The 20122-nt window shown below is 50.3% G+C and overlaps 1 protein-coding gene across 3 annotated transcripts; it reads right to left on the bottom strand.

Annotated features, from left to right (window-relative positions):
* Positions 1 to 32: 32 nt before the first annotated feature.
* On the bottom strand, positions 33 to 20122 carry Hdgfl2 (HDGF like 2). Of its 3 annotated transcripts, none has more exons than XM_045135306.1 (16): positions 20010 to 20122; positions 17423 to 17499; positions 17173 to 17311; positions 8001 to 8192; positions 4722 to 4838; positions 4560 to 4631; positions 3527 to 3686; positions 3343 to 3418; positions 2978 to 3266; positions 2558 to 2661; positions 2019 to 2092; positions 1867 to 1937; positions 1569 to 1670; positions 1241 to 1454; positions 689 to 770; positions 33 to 282 (listed from the first exon to the last, which is right to left on the bottom strand). In XM_045135306.1, the coding sequence occupies exons 1-16, from the start codon at positions 20079 to 20081 to the stop codon at positions 183 to 185; spliced, it is 1941 nt and encodes a 646-aa protein (XP_044991241.1). In that variant the 5' UTR covers positions 20082 to 20122; the 3' UTR covers positions 33 to 182. The 3 variants fall into 3 exon arrangements, with proteins under 3 accessions (XP_044991241.1, XP_044991242.1, XP_044991243.1); XM_045135307.1 differs by having other exon boundaries at positions 33 to 279; XM_045135308.1 differs by lacking the exon at positions 20010 to 20122 and adding an exon at positions 17728 to 17856.

Raw genomic sequence — 20122 nt, 5'->3', positions numbered from 1 at the left:
TGATGTCTTTTTCATTAAAAAAAAAAAAACCCTTTATAGTCATTTCATGTTGCTCAGAAATCAGTCGGAAAAAATCCAAGGGAACAGATACAAACAGCACAGCACTTCCCCAAGTCTCTGCTTGGAGGGAGGCTGGGGACAGACACAGGTGCCCGTGAAGTTCCTGCTCAGCTCAGCTCAGCTCAGCTGTCCTCATCTGGGGACCCGGAGGCCAACAGTGCCCTCTCGTGCTCCTGCAGCTCGCCCCCAGGCCTGGCAGGCTCGGAGACCTCCCGTGGGCTGCTGGGGACACAATACCATAAAAGGTAGTGAGGATGTGCTCCCTGAAGCCACCTTGGGACCATACCATTGGGTGGTAAGGAAGAAACAGGTCCTCACTTCTGGGCCCTGTCATTGGTATAGTCTCCCTCCTCTGAGACCAAGCCACTGGACACAAGGGCCTCAGGGGCAAAGCCTGCAAACCTTGCAGGTGGCCAAGCTAGGCACTACGGCCCTCCACAAACGAACCTTGAACCCAGGGCTCTCAGCACTGGCCCAGCTGGTGGCTGATGCTATGAACAGTGCTGACTTGGGTCACTCTTTAGATGGTCAGCAAGATGCCCCCACCTTGGACAGCCTGACCATGTGGCAAAGGTGGGGCAAGGGTGAAAGGCAGCATAGAAGAGGTCTTCCAGGACCGCACACTCACTCAGGCAGGCCTTCCTCTGAGTCCTGCTCCTTTTCCTCAGTGTTCTCCCCCTGCTGGGACATGGCCTCACCATTCATAGGAGCTGCGAGATGGGGAAAGAGGGGGACACAGCAATCTTGGTACATAGCTAGACTCTCATCAGGACCCCTTCCCCTTCCCATTCAGAGTGGCTAGCTTTGGGATCGTGAGCCCTGACTGCCTGAGGGGCTGGTGTAACCCTAATTAGGTCATCTGTTAGCACTGAGGGGCAGGAGACTGAAAAAAAAAAAAAAAGTCTTGGGCCCTGGAGGCACTTGCCCTGCAGAGACACTGTCTCCTCTCAATTCTTCTGAGGCTCAGCCTTAAGACCTTGGCCACCTGGGAATACCCTGCTAGGTATGCCAGCTTGAGCCCTCCAGGCCACCTGCACCCTACTGCCAGGCACTCAGTAGGGTCAGGGTACCCTGTGGCTCCCAAGAGCAGGACAAGTTCTGCACAGTACATCCCTCCAGTGCATTTGGAAAGGCCAGGGCTATCTCTCCCCACCCCACAAGAAGGGGTCACAGCCCTCACCAGTGGCAGGCTTGTCCTCGGTAGGCTCCTTGGGGGCCTGCTCCCCAGATGGCTGCTCCTCTGCCTTCTCCCCCTCAGCCCGTTCCTTCTCCACACCCGTCTTGTTTGTCTTCTGGACCGCCTCCATCTTCGGTCCCAAGACCCGTGACTTGAGCCGAGTATAGACTTCTGCTGCCTTCTCCATCACATCCTTGTTGGCTTTGTACCGGCGGATCTGGCCACCAAGAGGCCGGAGTCACTGAGGGCAGCTGCTGGTGGTCCTCCATGAGCCCCTCCCTCCTATAGTTGCCACCACCTGCCAGAACCTGGCTCCACACCCTGGGCCCACCTTCTTCAGAGTGGCTACAACGTCTGTGTTCCTCTGCAGGATCTGGGAGGTCACCCGCAGTGTCCCCAGCTCTTCCAGCGCACCCAGACATCTCTTGACATCCTGCAGGGTGGGGATAAGCAGGGTGGCCTGCTGCTGCCCGATACACTCAGCACAAGCACGTGTGGTGGGGCCACCCAGATTGCCAGCTGATAAAATGCCTCCCCAGGAGACCCTAACTGCCTTCGTTTCTAGACTTCTGAGGTGGGGCAGAGGGGACCCAGGGCAGAAAGGCAGCGCTGTGCTCCATGGGCCTTACCGGGTTGTCAACCTTTAAGGCGAACTTGATCTCACTGTGCAGCTTCTGGAGCCTCTCCTCGACAGACGGTTCTGCGCAAGACCACAGCCTAAGCAGGCCGCACACCCCAGAATCTCCCACCTGAAACCTTGCCCCACACCTCCTCCCCTTACCTTTCTTCTTCTCCACCTTCCTGTCCAGTGAGAAGCCCTCAGAGCGCTTCCGGGTTCTCTCCACCTTTGCGGGCCTATAGAGAAGTACCCCTCAGCCAACCACTCTGCCAGCCACTCAGAGAGGACAGGGCAGATGCACATCCTTCCCGGTTCCCGTGCTTGGCCGGGACAGGCACCTGCCTATGCATCATTAGAAGGCACGCATCAATAACAAGCAGGTCCCACAGCACTGGGTGGCCCTTGGCTCTGCTCACTAGAGACTGGAAAGCTGTTCAGAAGGGGGCCAGGAATGAGCTGTCTTACTGGCTCTGGGGCATGATGTCCCAGCACTGTGTACACAGGACTGGGTGGTGTTCTGTGGGGTGTCATGGGCCCTGAGGGTGCCCAGCCACCAAGGGAGACAGAATTGTCCATGGTCCTGAAGCAGTGGTGCTGGCTCCACCCAACATGCCACAGAACCACAAGCTCCAGCTGGATCAGGCCAGGAGGACTCAGTTCAGAAGCCTAGCAGAGCAAAGGGCAGTAGGGTGGGTGCAGACCTGGCTCGTGGCTTCTCCTCGGGCCGCCCTCTCTTCTCCTTCTGGCTCGACTTCCTGACAGGCTCCGTGCTTGGCAGAGGCGACTTCTTGGCTGACTTCTTCCCCTATAGCACCAAGGCACAGGGTTGCAGCCTACTGGCAGAGGGCCTGTCCTAACAGGGACCCATCCACCCAGAGCTACCCACATGGCTGGTTCAGGTGGCAGACAGGACAGGAGACCCACATGTCCAGGGTAAGCCACCCCTCCACAGGAGGCAGAACCAGAAGACCCCTGGTGAGTGGCTGTCCCTATCTTCCACAGCACAACTCCAAATCAGGGGATCTGAACGGTCTCTGGCACTGCCACATCTAGGACCCAGAATGGTACAAAGTACCCAACAGGCTGCTAAAAAAGGTGTGCCACCCAGGACGCTTGCATACCTCTCTCTCCAGCTCAGCCTCAGAGTCAGAGGAGGATGCTGGCCGCCCCCGGCCCTTGCGACCCCGCTTCTTGATGGGCTCCTCGTCCTCACGGAGTTCATCCCCACTGCTGCCACCACTGCCCCCACGCTCTGCCCGCTCCCGTCGCCTCTCCTTCTCCTCCTTCTCCTGCTCACGTAGCCGCCGCAGCTCCTCCTCCTGCTGCCGCCGCCTCCGGGCCTCCAGCTCCCGCCGCCGCTCCTCATCCCTCCGCTTCCACTCACTGATACGGTCCACCTCTTCACTGTCACTGTGGAGGTATGCCATGAGCCTGGGACACCACCTACAAGCCCGCCAAGGCCCATGACACTGGCCACAACACTCACCTGTCACTGCTGGAGGAGGATGGAGGCCGTTCAGGCTTTGGTTTACGCCCTCGGGGCTTAGGGGGAGGCTTTTCAGCTAAGGAAAAAAAGGGGTGACCACCTCACTCTCAGGCTGCAGAGATGAGGAGGGCAAAGGGGCGCTGGACTGTGGCAGCTGCACAGGTGGGCATCAGTTCAAGCCTACCTGGCTTTCGACCACGTGGAGGTTTCTTGACAGACATGTCTGAGTCAGAGGATGAGGAAGACGAAGAAGAGGGGGACAGGGACTGGGCCACAGGCACAGGCTCTCCCTTGGCCCCATCTGAATCCACTTTAGAGTCCGAATCAGAGGCTGATGGTACCTTCTGGGGAGAGCCCAAAGAGGACAGCCATCATCAGCCTGGAATCCCAAGGACATCCAACCATCCCAATGCTGGCAGCCCTGACCAGTCAGAGGACTTGGGGAGCATGGAGGGCAGGGGAGCAGTGGCTGCCTAGACCTGCTCTGCAGCCCCACATTTGGACAATGGCTTGCACTTAATACCCACTCTACAAAGTCAAGCCCGTCCCACAGTAGAAAGTAGGGTCCTAGTCAGCATGGGAACTTTCCCAGACCACTCCCCTATGGACGGAAGTGGGAAGAGAACCAATGAGCACAGGGTTTTCCAAAGGATGGGTCTTCATGGAAACCTGCTCCATCTATGCACACATTACACTACCACAGATACTTTTTTTTTCCAAGGTAGGGTCTCACTCTAGCTCAAGCTGACCTCAAACACTTCTGGTTTTTTGTTTTTTTTTTTAAACACCAGAAGCTTGTGCCACTTTGGGCTTCCAGCTTATGCAGATGTCTTGGGAATTTAACTCAGGTTAAATTTGGCTTCACAAATGTCACTAACCACTGAACAACCTTCCCAGCTCCCACATAGATACTTGTGACACACATGCACATTTGTACACACACTAGTTCAGAGATACATACAACACACTCATAACATGGGGCCCTCCAGGCTATGACATTCCAGTACCCAAGATACAATTTTCCAATCCCAAAGGTGGGGTCTCTGGGGTAGCACTAGCTATGCACAATCTTGGGGTCCCCATGTGGGCACCCACAATCAGAACCCACTACTCCTTGTGCCTGACCCTTGCCACAAAGGGTCCAAACTACACTGTGGCTGGTGGGGACCACAAACAGAGGCTCTCAGTGAGTTCAGAAAACACAGGAGGCATCCTACCTTCTTTCGTCCTCCTAGGGGGCGGGGGCCCCGCCTTGGTGGGCGGACCACTGCCTTCTCTGGGGTGAAGTCCTACATAGAGAGACAGGATATTCAGGGGAACTGGCTACCTCACTTTGTGCTCCCCCACATATGCCCTCTCTAGGACAGACCTCTGCTTACCTGGTCGCTGGTCTTCTCTGACTCAGATGAACTCTCTGAGTTCTCTTCTTCTGACGGTGAAATGCTGGCCTGATCTAAGTCACTGGAGGCCTTTCGCGGCCGTTTTGAGACAGACATCTGGAAGGGAAGGACTGGTGGGATCAGCTAGTGGGAGAGCACATGTTTGGGGCATGACCCTCTTGCCTCAGCCTCCCAAATCCTACAATTACAGATGGGGCCACCCTGAGCTAGACAAGGGACCCACTCCCAGAAGTCCCTAGAGATGTCACAGACAGAATGTGAGATGATGGGGATGAGGTGCAGGTGGTTGGTGTTGCATGGAAAAGAGCTTCAGTGGGGAGAGGTGAAACATTCTGGACATAGATTAGGGAGGATGCTTACTGCACTTTAGAACTTTCTTTTTTTTTGAAGTAGGGTTTCACTCTAGCCCAGGCTGATCTGGAACTCACTATGTAGTCTTGGTGGACTCGAACTTGGCAATCCTCCTGCCTCTGCCTCCCAGGTGTTGAGATTAAAGGTGTGCGCCAGGTCAGCCTGGGCTAGACTGAGACCCTACCTCAAAAAACAAAAATAAAATTAAATAAATAAATAAATAATCTATATACAGGGCTGGAGAGATGGCTTAGTGGTTAAGGCGCTTGCCTGCAAAGCCAAAGCCCCAGCTTCGATTCCCCAGGACCCATATAAAGACAGCTGTACAAGGTGGGGCATGTGTCTGGAGTTTGTTTACAGTGGCTAGAGGCCTTGGTGCCCCCATATTCTCTATCTCTTTCTTTCTCCCTCTCTCTCTCAAATAAATAAAAACATTTAAAAAATCTATATACAAAATTGGAACTGGGAGATAGTTCAATCAGTAAAGTATTTGCCTCACAAACATGAAGGACTGAGTTTGAACCCTAGAACCCATGTACAAAGGTTGGTGTTGGGGGATGGGGAACAGGCTCAGTGGTTAAAGGCACTTGCTTGCAAAACCTGCCAGCCTGGGTTCAATTCCTCAGCAACCATGTAAGCTAGATACACAGAGATGGCATACACATACACATGTGCCCCTAAAGTTTTTCTTAAAATAAAGAGGGCAAGAAAGATTGCTTAGTGGTTAAGGCATTTGCCTGTGAAGCCTAAGGACCCAGGTTTGATTCCCCAGTACTCATGTAAGCCAGATGCACAAGATGTCGGGAGTTCATTTACATTGGCTGGAGGTCCTGGCACACGCATTCTATCTGCCTCCCCCCCCATAAATAAACTATATATATATATATATATACATACATACATATATATATATATATATTTTTTTTTTTTTTGGTTTTTTGAGGTAGGGTCTCACTCTGGCCAAGGCTGACCTGGAATTAACTATGTAGTCTCAGGGTGGCCTCAAACTCACGGCAATCCTCCTACCTCTGCCTCCCAAGTGCTGGAATTAAAGGCATGCGCCACCACGCCCGGCAACAATATTTTTTTTAAAAAGCAGCAGCAGCTGGGCATGGTGGTACACACCTTTGATCGCAACACTTGGGAGGCAGAGATAGGCAGATTGCTGTGAATTCAAGGCCACCCTGAGACTATATGGTGAGTTCCAACCTGGGCCAGAGTGAGACCCTCCCTCAAAAAAAAAAAAAAAAAATGGGGCTTGGGAGATACCTCAGTGGCTAAGAGCATAATCACAATGCAAGCAGGAGGACAGGCGTTTGACCCTCAGCACCCACATAAGCCAGGCATGGGGCTGGAGAGATGGCTTAGCAGTTAAAGCATTTGCCTGTGAAGCCTAAGGACTCATATTTGACTCTCCAGGTCCCATGTAAGCCAGAGGCACAATGACACAAGTGTACAAGGTCACACATGTGCACAAAGAGGCACACACATCTGGAGTAAATATGATTGTGGTGGCTGCAGGCCCTGGCATGCCAATTCTCTGTCTCTCTCTCTCTCTTAAAAAAAAAAAAAAAAAAAAAAAGCCAGGCATGGAGGTGCATCTGAGGGAGATGGAGACAAGGAAGATCTCCAGGGTTTCTAGGTCGGCCAGCATAACTGAAAACTGCCCTGAACTCCAGCTTCAGTGAGATTCTTCTCAAGGAAATAAGGTGGAAGAATAAAGGACAGCCAATATCGTCTTCTGGCCTCCAACGTGCAGTTACAGGGCATACCCATACCACATAATACACAGACCACATGCATATTGGAACAAAAAGGCAGGGCTGGGGAGATGACTTAGCAGTTAAGGTGCTTGCCTGCAAAGCCTAAGAACTCCAGTTTGAATCTCCAGGTCCCACATAAGCCAGACACACAGTGACACAAGTACAATATTGTACAAGTGCAATGTTGTACAAACACACAAGGGGGCGCACATGTCTGAAGGCCCTGGTGCACCCACACTCTCTCTCTCTCTCCCTCTCAAAAAAAAATAAATAAATAAAAATTAAAAAAATACGGAAGCCAGGCATGGTGGCATACACCTTTAATCCCAGCACTTGGGAGGCAGAGGTAGGAGGACAGCTTTGAGTTCAAGGCCACCCTGAGACTACATAGTGAATTCCACATAAGCCTGAGTTAGAATGAAGCCCTACCTTGAAAAACCAAATAAATAAATAAAAATAAAGGGGCTGGAGGGATGGCTTAGCGGTTAAGGCTTTTACCTGCAAAGCTAAAGGACCCAGGTTCAATTCCCCAGGACCCATGTTAGCCAGATGCACAAGGGGTGCACACGTCTGGAATTTGTTTGCAGTGGCTAGAGGCCCTGGCATGCCCATTCTCCCTCTCTCCCTCCCTCTTTCTCTGTCAAATAAATAAATAAATAAAAATATTTTAAAAAATAATAATAAAGGGTGGAGCTGAAGAGATGGCTTAGCAGTTAAGGTGTTTTCCTACAAAGCCAAAGGATCGAGGTTCGATTCTCCAAGATCCACATAAGCTAGATGCACAAGGTGGCGCATGCATCTGGAGTTCATTTGCCATGGCTAGAGACCCTGGCACACCCATTCTCTTCCTAACCCGCCTTCTCTCAAATAAACAATAAAAGCTTAAAAAGTAAAATAAAAAAGGGCAGGAAGTGGGCATGGTGGCACACACTTTTAATCCCAGCACTAGGGAGGCAGCAGTAGAAGGATCACCATGAGTTCGATGCCTCCCTGAGAGGACATAGTGAATTCCAGTTCAGCTTAAGCTAGAGTGAGACCCTACCTCAAAAAAAAAAAAAAAAAAAAAAGAAAAGAAAAGAAGGGCCTTCAGGGCACAAGGCTGGTTAGGTGAAGAGTCCTGGGCAGGCAACTCTGCCCAACCCACCTTCAGTGCGGGCGTCTTCCTCTTCAGACTGTGGCCACTGCTCTTCTCAGAGTCTGAGTCACTCTCCATCCTGTCACTGGCAGCTGTGGCAGTCACAGCCGTGACAGCCATGATGCCCCGGTCCTCCTCGTCTGCGTCACTCCCACCTGCTGGTTCAGCTTCAGGGGCCTCACTGTCGGAGGAACTCACCGGCTAGTTAGGGGTGGGAAAAGAAGAGACAGTGGATCACGCGGCTGGGACGGACTTGCCAACTAGGGTGGTGACTCAGTGTGGACAGTGCCCATGAGGGGGAAATGGACATGTGTTTGGTGGGCACTAAGATCAGGCCAAGGGGTGTAAAGTTTAAACCTGGGTGAATGGGGCTAGGGTGAGGGCTCACTTGCTTACAAAGCCTACAGGCCCAAGTTTGAGATGCATACCAAGTGGCGCGTATGTCTAGAGTTTGTCTGCAGCAGCAAAAGGCCCTGATCCATATTCTTTTTCTCTCCTTGCACATAAATTATTTCCTTTTTGTCTGCTTTTTTCAAGCTAGGGTCTCATTGTAGCTCAGGCTGACCTGGCCCTCATATTGTAGTGTCAGGCTGGCCTGGAGCTCAGTGATTCTCCTACCTCTACCTCCTAAGTGCTGGGATTAAAGGTGTGCACCACCATGGCCAGCTCTTTTTACACACACACACACACACACACACACACACACAGAATTTATTTGAGGTGGGGGCCACATAGAGAAGAGAGAATGGGCACGCCAGGACCTTTAGCCACTGCAAACAAACTCCAAACTCATCTATGGCTTTATGAGGAATCAAACCTGGGTCCTTTGGCTTTGTATGCAAGTGCCTTAACCACTAACCCATCTCTCCAGCAACCACCCCCCCTTTTAAATCCAAAATTACATGTCTGGAAGCAACACAATGTCCATCAATTTATGAGTAAGCAAGATGTGGTATAGCTATGGGATGGAGTATTATTCAATCATCAATCAAAAAGGTATATCTTGGGGGCTGGAGACATGGCTTAGTGGTTAAGCGCTTGCTTATGAAGACCAAGGACTCCAGTTCAAGGCTCAATTCCCCAATACCCACGTAAGCCAGATGCACAAGGTGGCGCATGCATCTGGAGTTCATTCGCAGTGGCTGGAGGCCTTGTGGTGCCCATTCTCTCTCTGCCTCTTTCTGTCTGTCTGTCACTCTCAATATAAAATAAATTAAAATATATTTTTTAAAAAGCTATATATAGGGCTGGAGGGATGGCTTAGCGGTTAAGGCATTTGCCTGCAAAGTCAAAGGACCCAGGTTCAATTCCCCAGATCCCACATTAGCTGGATACACGTGTCTGGAGTTCATCTGCAATGGATGGAGCCCTGGCATCCCCATTCTCTCTCTCTCTCCCCCTTCCTCTTTCTCTGTCAAATAAATAAAAATAAAACATTTAAAAATTTTAAAAAAAGGTATATATAGCAGCCGTGTGTGGTGGTGCATGCCTTTTAATCCCAGCACTAGGGAAGCAGAGGTAGGAGGATCGCTGTGAGTTCGAGGCCACCCTGAGACTCCAAAGTGAATTCCAGGTCAGCCTGTGCTACAGTGACACCGAAAAACAAACAAACAAACAAAAGGTATAGCTTGGGGCTGGGTGGATGGTTCAGCAGTCAATGGCACTTGCTTGCAAAGCCTGCCTACCCAGGTTCAATTTCCCAGTCATCTGCATAAAGTCAAATGAATAATGTAGCACAAATGTCTAGTTCCATTTGCAGTGGCAAGAGACTCTGGTGCACACATACCATACATGTGCACATATATGTATGTATGTATACATACATACATATATATATGTATACATATATATATATATACACACACACACACATATATATATAAATATATATATATATATATATATATATATATATATATTTTTTTTTTTTTTTTTTTTTTTTAAAGAGGAGGAGAAGCTACTGGGTGTATTGGTATACACTTTAACTCCCAGAACTCAGAGGTGGAGATAGGTTGGGAGATCAAGGTTATCTTCAGCTACTTAAGGAATTGGAAGCCAGCCTGGGCTACATACATACACACACACATACATACATACAAAATAAAAGCCAGGCATGGTTGTGCATGCCTTTAGTCCCAACATTTGGGAAGCAGAGGTAGGAGGATCAATGAGAGTTCAAAGCCAGCCTGAGACTACATAGTGGATTCCAGGTGAGCCTGGGCTAGAGCGAGACCCTACCTTGAAAAACCAAAAGCAGCACTAGGAGGCAGAGGTAGGAAGAATGCTTTGAGTTTAAGGTCACCCTGAGATTACAGAGTGAATAACAGAAAACTTGGGCAAGAATGAGATCCTTGCCTTGCCTCCAAAAAAACAAAAACAAACAAACAAACAAAAAAAAAGGTGGGGATGGGGGGATGGAGATAGCTCAGTTGGTAGAGTACTTCCCTAGTAGAACAAAGACCCTGGGTTCTAGCATATATGCAGAAAACTAGGTGTGTTGACACACACCTGTAATCTGTAATCCCAGCACTGGGAGGTAGAGGTAAGAGGATCAAGAGTTCAAGGTCATTCTCTGCTACAAAGAGAGTTCAAGGCAAATCTGAAGAACACAAGTCCTGTCTCAACAACTGGGCTGAACAGATGTCTTAGCAGTTAAGGCGTTTGCCTACAAAGCCTAATAACCCGTATTTGATTCCCTAGTACCCAGGTAAAGTCAGATAAAGTGGCACATTCATCTGAAGCTTGTTTGCAATGGCTAGAGGACCTGACATACCCATATTCTATCTCTCTGTTTTTCCTTGCAGATAAATAACAAAAATAAAAATAATTAAAAAAAAAAACTAATTTGGGGCTGGGAAGGTGGTTATGTGGTAAAACCCTTACCCAGCACAAAGGCCTGAGTTAAACTCCAGCACCAAACAAGGAACGTAAAAGAAGGGGGCTGGAGAGATTGCTTAGTGGTTAAGGCAGTTGCCTGCAAAGCCTAATGACTGGAGTTCAATTTCCCAGTATCCATGTAAAACTGATGCACAAAGTGGCCCATATGTCTGTAGTTTGGTTTTGAGGCTAGAGGTCTTGGGGCACCTATTTTTTTTAATGTAATTTAACTTATTTATTAGAGTGAGAGAGAAAGAGGTAGGTAAGAGAGATGGGCCCACCAGGGCCTCTAGCCTCTGTAAACAAACTCCAGATGCATGTGCTACCTTATGCATCTAGCTTACATGGGTTTTGGGGAATCAAATCCCAGTTGTTAGGCTTTGCAGACAAGCATGGTAACTACTAAGCCATCTCTCCAACCCGCCCATTTTCTCTTGTCTTTTTTCTCTCTCTTTGCTTTCATGGGGGTGGGGCAGGAAGGAAGTCCCAGAGACTCAAGAAGTCAACAAGTCTGGCAAAGTGTTTTAAGACCCTGCCTCTAAGGCTATATAAAGGGGAGACAATTGCTTGGGGAGAGACTCTGCCTGCCTTGGCTGAACTGCAGTGTTGGTGTAGACAATTGGTTTTGAGTCACTAAACTTTCTGGTTCACCAAAAAAGGAGAGAGAAAACGGACTGAAATGGGGATGAAGAATGCAGGGCAGAGCATCTGGAAGAAATGGGCCACAGGAAAGACGGGAAACAGCACCCCCCTTCCCCTTTCAAGGACACGTGGGTAACCTATGCAGCCTCAGGCAAGGCAGACACAGACTAGCAAACCCACTTAACACACAAGAAAAGTGAGAACCAGGTGTTGAAATGACCAGGCTACTGCATACCAAACACATTCTATCTCCCTTGTGTCTTTCTCACTGTCAGGCCCAGGGACTTTCTCTGCCAGTGCTGCTTCTGACAAGATTAAAACACACTATACTTAAGTAGGTCAAGCCCCAGACTGAACATGCCAACAGAGAACAGCAACTAGATATCGCTCCCACTTTCCTGCACAGTGCCTTTCCTGCACAGCACCTAGAGGGCTCCCACGCTTGCATTTCCCTGCAAGGGACAATGTAGATCCTTGCACTCATACAGTGATTAAATTGCTGGACAGAGTCTCTGAGGAAGGAATAGGTCAGTATCAGAACATTAAAAGCCACTGCCAGTGAAGCAACTTGCCTAGACATCCCTTGCTCCCTAAGCAACAGGTGATTGTCATCGTGATTTTGTAAACAAGAGTCCAGGGCTGGAGAGATGGCTTAGCGGTTAAGCGCTTGCCTGTGAAGCCTAAGGACCCCGGTTTGAGGCTCGGTTCCCCAGGTCCCACGTTAGCCAGATGCACAAGGGGGCGCAGGCGTCTGGAGTTCGTTTGCAGAGGCTGGAAGCCCTGGGGCGCCCATTCTCTCTCTCTCCCTCTATCTGTCTTTCTCTCTGTGTCTGTCGCTCTCAAATAAATAAATAAATAAATAAATAAATAAATAAAAGTAAGAGTCCAGTTGGACAGCAAGTAACCAACAGAGCTAAATAAAATATAAGCTGGGACATGGCCCTGGCCTCTAACTCTAAGCCTAGGCCACAGTCAGATACTTTAAAAATCACTCTTATGGCCGGAGAGATGTCTTAGCAGTTAAGACACTTGCTTGCAAAGCCTAAAAAAGCCATGTTTGACTCTCCAGGTCCCACATAAACCAGACACAAGGTGATACAAGTACGCATGGTCACACATGTGCACTAGGTGATACATGTATCTGGAGCTCAATTACAGTGGCTGGAGGCCCTGGTGTACCAATTCTCTTTTGTTCTCTTGTGTAAAAATAGTAACAACAGAGCTGGAGAGATGGCTTAGCAGTTAAGGCACTTGCCTGAGAAGCCAAAGGACCCAAATTTGATTCCCCAGTACCCACTTAAGCAAGATGCACAAGATGGTACATGTGTCTGGAGTTCGTTTGCAGTAGTTAGAGGTCCTGGCGCATCCATTCTCTATCTCTCTCTCTGTCTCAAATAATAAAAAATTTAAAAATAACAATAAAAATAAAGGCCAGTTTGTTGGACTTGCCTCACAAAAGTAAAGACAGGTGTATTGGTACATGCCTTTAATTCTAGCACTCAGGAGGCAGAGGTAGGATGATAGCCTTGAGTTCAAGGCCACCCTAAGACTACATGGTGAATTTCAGGTCAGCCTGTGCTAGAGCAAGACCCTACCTCAAAAAAAACAAAAACAGGACTGGACAGATGGCTTAGTGGTTAGGGTGCTTGCCTGCAAAGCCTAAGGACCCCGGTCCGATTCTTCAGGACCCACGTAAGCCAGATGCACAGGGAGGCACATGCATCTGGAGTTCGTTTGCAGTGGCTGGAGGCCCTGGTGCACTCATTCTCTCTCTCTCCCCCTTTTTCTCTCTCAAATAAGTAAATAAAATATTTAAAACAAAAACAAACAAAACTTCCTCAGGCTGGAGAGATGGTTTAGTGATTAAGGCACTTACTTGCCTGCAAAGCCTAAGGACCCACGTTCAATTCCTTAGTACCCACACAAGCCAGATGCATATGGCACATGCTCCTGGAGTTTGTTTGCAGCGGCTAGAAGGTCCCATTCTCTCTCTCTCTCTTTTTTTTTTTTTTGGTTTTTCGAGGTAGGGTCTCACTCTGGCTCAGGCTGACCTGGAATTCACTATGTAGTCTCAGGGTGGCCTCAAAGTCACAGCGATCCTCCTACCTTTGCCTCCTGAGTGCTGGGACTAAAGGCGTGCACCACCACGCCCAGCCCATTCTCTCTCTTTAATAAGTTAAAAAATCCAGGCATTCAGGAGACAGGAGGATCACCTTGCATTGAAGGCCACCCTGAGACTACCAAGTAAATTCCAGGTCAGCCTGTGCTAGAGCAAGACACTACCTCGAAACCCCCCCCCCCAAAAAAAATAATAATAATAATAATAAAATAATAATAAAAATAAAAACTGGGCATGGTGGAGCATGCCTTTAATCCCAGAACTAGGGAGACAGAAGTAGTAGGATCGCTGTGAGTTTGAGGCCACCCTGAGACTACATAGTGAATTCCAGGTCAGCCTGAGCTATAGTGAGACCCTACCTCAAAAACTAAAAATAAAAATAATACACACATATAAAATAAAAATAAATTCTTCACTGGACACCTGTCATCTCAGCACTCAGGAGGTAGAGGCAGGAGAATCAGGAATCCAGGTTCAGGGTCAGTCTCAGCTACAAGAGATACTCTTTCTCAAATAAAACAACAAAAGCTTCTCATGGCCAGGCATGATGGCATGCCCCTAAAATCCCAGCACATGGGGTGGGGTGAGAGGCAGGAGGATTGAATTCAGGGCCAGCCTCAGCTAGAGTGAATCTTCTTAAAAACAAAATAAGGCCTGGAGAGATGGCTCAGCGGTTAAGATGCTTAGCTGTGAAGTCTAAGGACCCAAGTTCAAGTCCCTAGAACCCAAGCAAGCCAGATACACACGGTAGTGTATATACCTGGAGTTCATTTGCATAGCTAGAGGCCCTGGTGAGCCCATCCCCCCAAATAAATAAATAAATAAAATTAAATAGAAATTGACAGACATGGTGGCTCACACCTTTAATCCCAGCACTCGGGATGCAGAGAGGTAGGAGGATCACTGTGAGTTCACGGATCACTGTGAGTTCAAGGCCAGCCTGGAACTACATGGTGAATTCCATGTGAGCCTGGGTTAGAGTGAGACCTTACCTCGAAAAACCAAAAAGAAAGAAAGAAAGAAAAAATAAAACAGTAAAAAGAACAAAAACAAAACAGGGCTTGGGAAATGGCTCCGTGGTTAAAGGCACTTGTTTCCAAAGCCTGCTGACCTGGGTTTGATTCCCCAGTAACCACATAAAGCCAGATGCAAAAAGTGGAGCATTCATTTGCAGCAGCAATAGACCCTGGCATAAGCATATATACACATACAGGTCCAAATAAATAAATTAAATATAAATAAATTGAAGCTGGGCACGGTGGCACACACCTTTGATCCCAGCATTCAGAAGGAAGAAGTAGAAGGATGGCTGTGAGTTCCAAGGCCAACTGAGACTACATAGTGAATTCCAAGTCACTCTGGGCTAGAGTGAGACCCTACATCAAAAATAATAATAATAAATAAAATAATTTAGCTGGGCATGGTGACGCATGCCTTTAATCCCAGAACTTAGAAGGCTGAGGTAGGAGGATCACTGTGAGTTGGGAGGGCAACCTGGGATAGAATAAGGTCCAAGTCAGCCTGGGCTACAGTGAGACCCTAACCCCCTCAAAAAAAGGGGGGGCTAGGGAGTGGGCTTAATGGTTAAGGCACTTGCCTGTAAAGCCTAATGACCTGGGTTTGATTTCCCAGTACCCATGGAAAGTGACACACGCATCTGGAATTTGTTTGCAGTGGTTGGCAGTCCTGGAACTCCCATTCTCTCTGTATGTCTCTCTTCTATCTCTCTCTGCTTGCAAGTAAATAAATAAAATATTTAATAATTTCAAAACCCCAACAACAGCAAAGCTGGCTGTGGTGGTTTGTGCCTAACTATCTGGGGGCTCAGGACTAGACAGCAGTGTGTCGCTTCTGAATGGACAAGGAATCCTGGAAACACAAGAAACTGGAGAAAATAAAACCCACACTCACAAAAGCCCAGACACTGTCCATGTCAAAGTACCCAAGACAACTCAAGCTTGCTCTAACAATCTCCTCAGAGTTGGCTCAGGATTCTCGACAAGATCTCACTGTATAGCTCAGCCTGATCTTGAAATTACTATTGAACTTTCCATTCTCCTTTCTCAGTGCCTCCCAGTGCTGGGATTACAGGCCTTTGTCACTGGGTTCTGCTGGAAATCCACAGCAACCAGCTGGCAACTAAGGAGGCCTGTAGGGTCTGTTTCAAGAGCACACTATTGTAAGCTTCCTTTCCTTGAGGGCAGGCATCTACAAGGAACTCAGCAAGCTGTTGGTGTCCAATAAATATTAAATGGTGATGACTCACTGGGGAAGTAACCGGAGAGAACTTGAACTGGGCCTGGAAGGGATCTCATGAAGCTGTGCAATCTGAGGGGACCTTCAGTAGGCTGTGGCCAAGCAAGCCCTGTGTCTCCTATACATGAAGCATGACAACAGCAAACTATCACATGCCACAGATGTGCTCCAAGCCCTCAGAAGTGGTACCAAGCCATAAGCCTTCAAGAGACATTGTTGAATAAACCTCAAATTCTGGACTGTGAGCTCCCAAGAATCCATGTGTTTGTTTCTGCACAGCACCTGCCGTGTGCTATGTGCCATTCTGGACAGCAAAATGTGTTTCAACTTAGGGTCCTAGTGTCCAGCACAGCACATGGCACATGGCCAGTGGATCCGCAGGTGAAGACCGTCCAGCACCTGCCAGCAGAGGAACAACACATTCTGAGCTCCCGCGCACACCAAGCTATCAACTCAGCAGCCAGGTCATCCCTCTCCCTGCCCCCTTAGCCTACCCCAGGCTCATACCCCACCCTCCCACAGAACCCTCCCAAGCACGGCTAACTCTAAAGCAAAGGACACCGGCACAACTCCCCCATCCCCATCTTGCCACAGGCCCCCTGCCTGCCATGGGGCCTTCTGTCAACTGATTTTCCTAAATGAGGCCCCTCCCAGAACATTCCCAGGTATGTCTGCCATGGAGATGCCACCTCTATGATTTTCCCACATGACCCAGAGCTCTCCTAGCTACACATTACTGCCTACAAAATGTGGCAGTGATGGGACAGAGGAGGTGCTATTCTAAGTTTCCTATCTTCAAGGAAGCACTCTCAGAGCTGTTCTAAATTCAGGCTTATCCTAGAACAAGAAATACCACAAGTGATTGGGGTCTCACTCCCCAGGAGCATTGGGAGTATCTAGACATCTGTGGCTGTCAGGACATGGGCAACTCCTGGTATGGAGTGGGCAGAGGCCCAAGACACCACTCAGCACCCCACAGTGCCCAAGGCACTCCACTGCAGAAAATGATGCAGCCCTGAATGTACAGTGCTGAGAGGAAGAGAACTTGACCTAGAAGCTTTCCCCATAAAACAAGGCTACTCGGCTGGGCATGGTGGCTCGTGCCTTTAATTCATTCCAGCACTTGGGAGGCTGAGGCAGGAGGATCACTGTGAGTCTGAGACCCTGCCTAAAAAAAAAAAAAAAAAGGCTACCTGTAAACAGTGGCCCTGACCGTGAGGAAGGATCCTTCCACAGATCCACAGACACCTCACCTCACCTGCCCACTCTCTACCCCAAGGTACTTACCGGAGGCGCACTGTAGCTGGCGTGTGGATTGTTCTGGATCTCCCACAGTCCTTCATTGAAGCCTTTCCTCTTGTTGGGTTTCCCGTATTTATCTTTACATTTGTCGTAAGGAAACAAGTCCTTGGGTCCCAGGAAGGCTCTGGGGAGAGGAACCACCAGCCAGTTCCAGGTGAGACAAGCAATGTTGCTGAGCGCCCAGTGTGTGAGTTGGGGGGGGGGGGAGGACCAAGCCCTGACTGGGGACACTTACGTTTCGTGTGTACCAAAAAAGAAGATGGGGTATTTGTTGGGTGGGGGCTTCACGGCACCATCGGCAATGTCATCAATCTGTAGTGAGAGACCAGTAGGACTGGTCAAGGGTGGCTCAGGGTGAGGGATAGGAGACTTCATGTACTGACCCAGGAAATAGCCCAGAAACTAACCAGATATTTGGGGAGGAAAACACCCGCATTCTACTGGGGTATGCCTTCCAAACAAGAATCTGCATATTTGTATGTTCCACTACCCGAGGGCCCCCACCCCAGAAAGAAAGCTGGCTCCTGACAGGTACTTCACCTGAACCAAGCCCAATAGGCCTTCTGAAGCCCCCAGAGGGTGGGCCCAAGCTCAGTTTCTCTGAACACCCAGAAACCTCCCACGGGAACCCCTCCTGCAAAAAAAAAACAGGCGGGCCCTTCCTTTTCCCTGAGATGCAGCTGGCAGCTCCAAGGATGCAGTGTGTGGGGGGTGGGCTGCAGAAGCCAGGCCCTGAGCATCCAGGAAGTCCCACCCTCTCCCTGCTGGCCCATGGGCTCCGGCAGCTGTCAGTCACCTCCCCACAGGAGGCTAGCAGCCCCTTCCCTTCCAATCAGGTGCTTGGAAATGTACGGAGCTGGAGGAGGGGCAGGGGGAGTGCAAAGCCAGTACTCTGTGACGAGAGGAGAGCGGGGCAAGGTTGGGCTGTCCGTAAAGTTACGTCTCCCATCAAAGTGTGCAAGTACACACTATGCCCGTCAGCTTACAGTATGGAGCGCCCAAGACTAGATAATGCCATCCCCACCCAACTCTCTGACTACTAGGGCACCTACTGGAATCTTCCTGACCCCACAACAGCGCTTCCTTCTCCCTTCTCAACGGACTTCAGTCTTTGGACCAACATCCGGTCCCCCGGCAGAGGCATTCTCAACTCAGCCCGCCAACCTGAGGACGGCTGGCCGCTCCTCTTTCCGGCCCAGGAGCTCCTCAGCATCCCAGCCCTCTGTCCCAGGAGCCACCACCTCGACTCTTCCCATTCGGCCACTTGTCAGCCCTCCTCCTCACAGCACCTCTTCCCCCACTGCCCGTTCCCCCCCCCCAAAATTCCTCCGGCCAGTTCTTGTGCTGTTGCCTTCCCTACCAGACCCTGGAACTCCACCACCTGCACACCCCCAAATTCCTTTACCACGATGCCACCCTCAGACCTGGAGTGATCTGTGTGCTAAATCTGTGAGTGACAAAACCTTTTGTGCCCCTCTGCACGCAGAGGATGCACCCCTTTCCTGCCAGGGCCTGAATGCCAGCATCTGCACACCCAGGACTCCCAGCTCAGAACATCTGTGCCATTTGGACCCTGATGTCCTCCAAAGGGGAACCCCAAGGCCTGCTGGGCTATCTTCCTGCCTTGCCAAGCATAGGCACTGGTGGAGGTCCTCCTCCTAGGAGCTCAACCTCAGCTTTCCCCAACATCTGGTCCCAATTACCATTCTCCATGACCCTGTGAGTGGAGATGCTGCCCCTAGCTGTTTCCAAAGGTCCCATGGCCTTCTCCTTCAGGAACCCCCTGCATTATCACATATGGTCCCTCATGGCGTGGCCTCTGTGGGTTGCAGGAGGGCAGACCAGTCCCTGGAATTTGAACTCTTTGCTCAAATTCCTAGCTCCCCAGCTCCCCTCAGGAGTAGTGGCAACTTCCTTAAACTTGATCTTTGCTCTCCCAGGTTCCTTATCCCTGATGCCCAATGACAGCCTCTCAGACCAGGTCTCTCCCATACCCACCCTTGGTGGAAAACGGTCTCTCGGGTCTAGGAGCCCAGATCTTGGCAGAGAGGAACCACAGTCCTGGGCCCAATGCTCCCTCAGGCACTGGAACCCAAACAACACCCAGACCATGGAAACTCAGGTACCTGAGGAAGGTGACACTCCAGAGCACCGGTGCCTCAGCTTCAGACTCTCCAAGGGGCCCTCCTCCTCACCCCCTCCACTAGATACCGCACCTGACTCCACACCTTCACCCTCATCCTCACTCTCTCCTCTCAGCACCCCCATCCTCGCCCGCTCCTCTCTCAGCACCCCTCATCCTCACTAGCTCTCCTCTCAGCACCCCTCATCCTCACCCTCTCCTCTCTCAGCACCCCTCATCCTCACTAGCTCTCCTCTCAGCACCCCACACCCTCGCCCTCTCCTCTCTCAGCACCCCTCATCCTCACCCTCTCTCCTCTCAGCACCCCTCACCTTCGCCCTCTCTCTCAGTACCCCTCATCCTCGCCCTCTCCTCTCAGCACCTCACACCCTTACCCTCTCCGCACCCCTCACCCTTTCTCCTCTCAGCACCTCATCCTCACCCTCTCTCCTCTCAGCACCCCTCACCTTCGCCCTCTCCTCTCAGCACCTCACACCCTTACCCTCTCCGCACCCCTCACCCTTTCTCCTCTCAGCACCTCATCCTCACCCTCTCCCCTCTCAGCACCCCTCATCCTCACCCTCTATCCTCTCGGCACCCCTGATCGTCACCCTCTCCTCTCATCATCCCTCATCTTCACTCTCTCCTCCTCATCCTCACCCTCCTCTCGGCGCCCTCGCCGCCCTCCCCGCAGCCTCACCCGCGCCGGCCAGTGCGGGTAGCCCTTCATCTTGGCAAACACCAGGTCCCCGGGCTTGAAGGCGTGCGGCATGCTGGCGGCGCGAGGCCCAGGCCGCGGGCGGCGGCGGCGGC

This window comes from Jaculus jaculus, chromosome 15 (genome assembly GCF_020740685.1).
Source record: "Jaculus jaculus isolate mJacJac1 chromosome 15, mJacJac1.mat.Y.cur, whole genome shotgun sequence".
NCBI classification, from domain to species: Eukaryota; Metazoa; Chordata; class Mammalia; order Rodentia; family Dipodidae; genus Jaculus; species Jaculus jaculus.
Note: the sequence above shows the minus strand (reverse complement) of the source record. Positions and strands in the feature narration are given on the sequence as shown.

What these genes read in the sequence shown, in the direction of transcription:
- Hdgfl2 (XM_045135306.1), bottom strand. Translation starts at nt 20,081, where the DNA reads ATGCCGCACGCCTTCAAGCCCGGGGACCTGGTGTTTGCCAAGATGAAG. An exon ending in ACCCGCACTGGCCGGCGCGG is followed by an intron (nt 17,500 to 20,009) that starts GTGAGGCTGCGG and finishes CTCTCACTACAG; the next exon opens with ATTGATGACATTGCCGATGG. An exon ending in GGAAGACGCCCGCACTGAAG is followed by an intron (nt 4,839 to 8,000) that starts GTGGGTTGGGCA and finishes CTTCCCTTCCAG; the next exon opens with ATGTCTGTCTCAAAACGGCC.